General features: G+C 38.9%; 1 protein-coding gene across 1 annotated transcript in view; it reads right to left on the bottom strand.

The window, feature by feature from the left end:
- Positions 1-513: 513 nt before the first annotated feature.
- Positions 514-1,571, bottom strand: part of LOC137635582 (uncharacterized) — a 1,526-nt gene continuing 468 nt past the window's right edge. Inside the window, exon 2 of the mRNA XM_068368045.1 lies at positions 514-651. Within this exon, the coding sequence (XP_068224146.1) occupies positions 514-651 (138 nt within the window). The remainder of the gene's footprint in view (positions 652-1,571) is intronic.

Raw genomic sequence — 1,571 nt, 5'->3', positions numbered from 1 at the left:
AATAATCCCATTAATATTGAATGTTCATCGCTCCTTAGGTCAACAGCTATCCGGAAATAAAACCACAGTATTGCCTTCGTTCTTCGTTAGTATATAATACATCTTCTTTACCACCGCCATCCCTACATTAAGGGGTATGTTGCTTGATGTGTCCTCTCTAATGCCTTTATTAAAGGCATTCTCTTCCATCAAACCTTTTCTCTTCATATCATTTTCACCTTATCTCAAAATCCAATTCTCTGCCTCCCTCTTGATCTTCTCCCTCTAACAAGTTCCTCCGAAGCCCTCCTCACTCCCTCTCCACCATCCATCCTCAACACGTACCCACACCATCTCAGTCGTGAAACTCTTATCTTCTCTGTGATGTTTACCACACCTGCCATACTTCTTTTTTATCATTTTCCAATCTTTCAAGCAGTGATATTCCCATAATCCACCTCAGAAATTTCATCCATGTTCTCTCAAGCTTCGCTTCCTATTTTTGTCTTAAAGCCAAAGTTTCTGATCCATACATTAATATTGGTCGTATAACAATGCTATAGCATTTTGCTTCATAGGCATTTTCTTATCATATACCACTCCTTCTACCCCCCTCCACTTTCCAGATGCTGCTTTTATCTTATCCTCAACTTCAGCCTCACATCCTCCTTCCTGATTTATAGTAAATCCCAAGTATCTAAATTGTTCTACCTGTTTTATAATAGCAACTCTACATTCATGTATGGCTATCCTGTCCCTACCTTCCTTACTGCTCACCATAGCTTCAGTCTTAACCACATATATCCTCAAGCCTCCCCCTGCCCTTTCCAAAGTCTCTTGCCTTTCTACAACAATTCTCTATATTTCTTCCTCATTTACAGTAGTAATCATCAAATCGTCTGCACATAGCAACTCCCGCAACTCTTTATTTCTGATCTATTCACTTAATATATCCAAGACCAGCACAAATAGGAAGGGTTTAATACTGACCCTTGCTGTACTCCAACACTAACTTCAAAGGCTTCTGTTTCCCCAAAAGTTATTATTACTTTTGCACTTGTCCTTTTGTATATCATCTCTACTATTCTAACCAACTTCTCCAGGACTTTTCTTTTCCTCAAGCACCAAAGCATCACTTCTCTTGGTATTCTATCATAAGCCTTCTCTAAATTTACAAAAGCACAGAAGAGCTTCTGGTTTCCTGCTAATCTCTTTTCCTGTAACTGTTTTACCATAAAGATGGTATCCACAGTCCCTCTCCCACTCATGAATAAATACCACTCTTTCCCAATCTTTACGATATCTCCCAATCTCTCATCTAGTACGCTCTCTAATACTTCCAAACCATGCTCTGTTAATTTAATTCCCCTGTGGTTAGAACATTTCATGATGTCACCTTTCTGCTTAGGTATAGATACCATTAGACTCTCCTCCAGTCTTTAGGCATTATTTCCTCTTCCCATACAGTTGTCAATAAATTCAGCATCCATTCCTCTCCCTATTTAGCTAGTATCTTGACCATTTCAATTTGAAACTCTGATGGGGCTAGTGCTTTATCATTCTTCATTTTGCTCAATACCCATTTCACTTCA

Source organism: Palaemon carinicauda, unplaced genomic scaffold, assembly GCF_036898095.1.
Source record: "Palaemon carinicauda isolate YSFRI2023 unplaced genomic scaffold, ASM3689809v2 scaffold144, whole genome shotgun sequence".
NCBI classification, from domain to species: domain Eukaryota; kingdom Metazoa; phylum Arthropoda; class Malacostraca; order Decapoda; family Palaemonidae; genus Palaemon; species Palaemon carinicauda.
The sequence above is the reverse complement of the archived record's forward strand: the minus strand, read 5'-3'. Positions and strand labels throughout refer to the sequence as shown.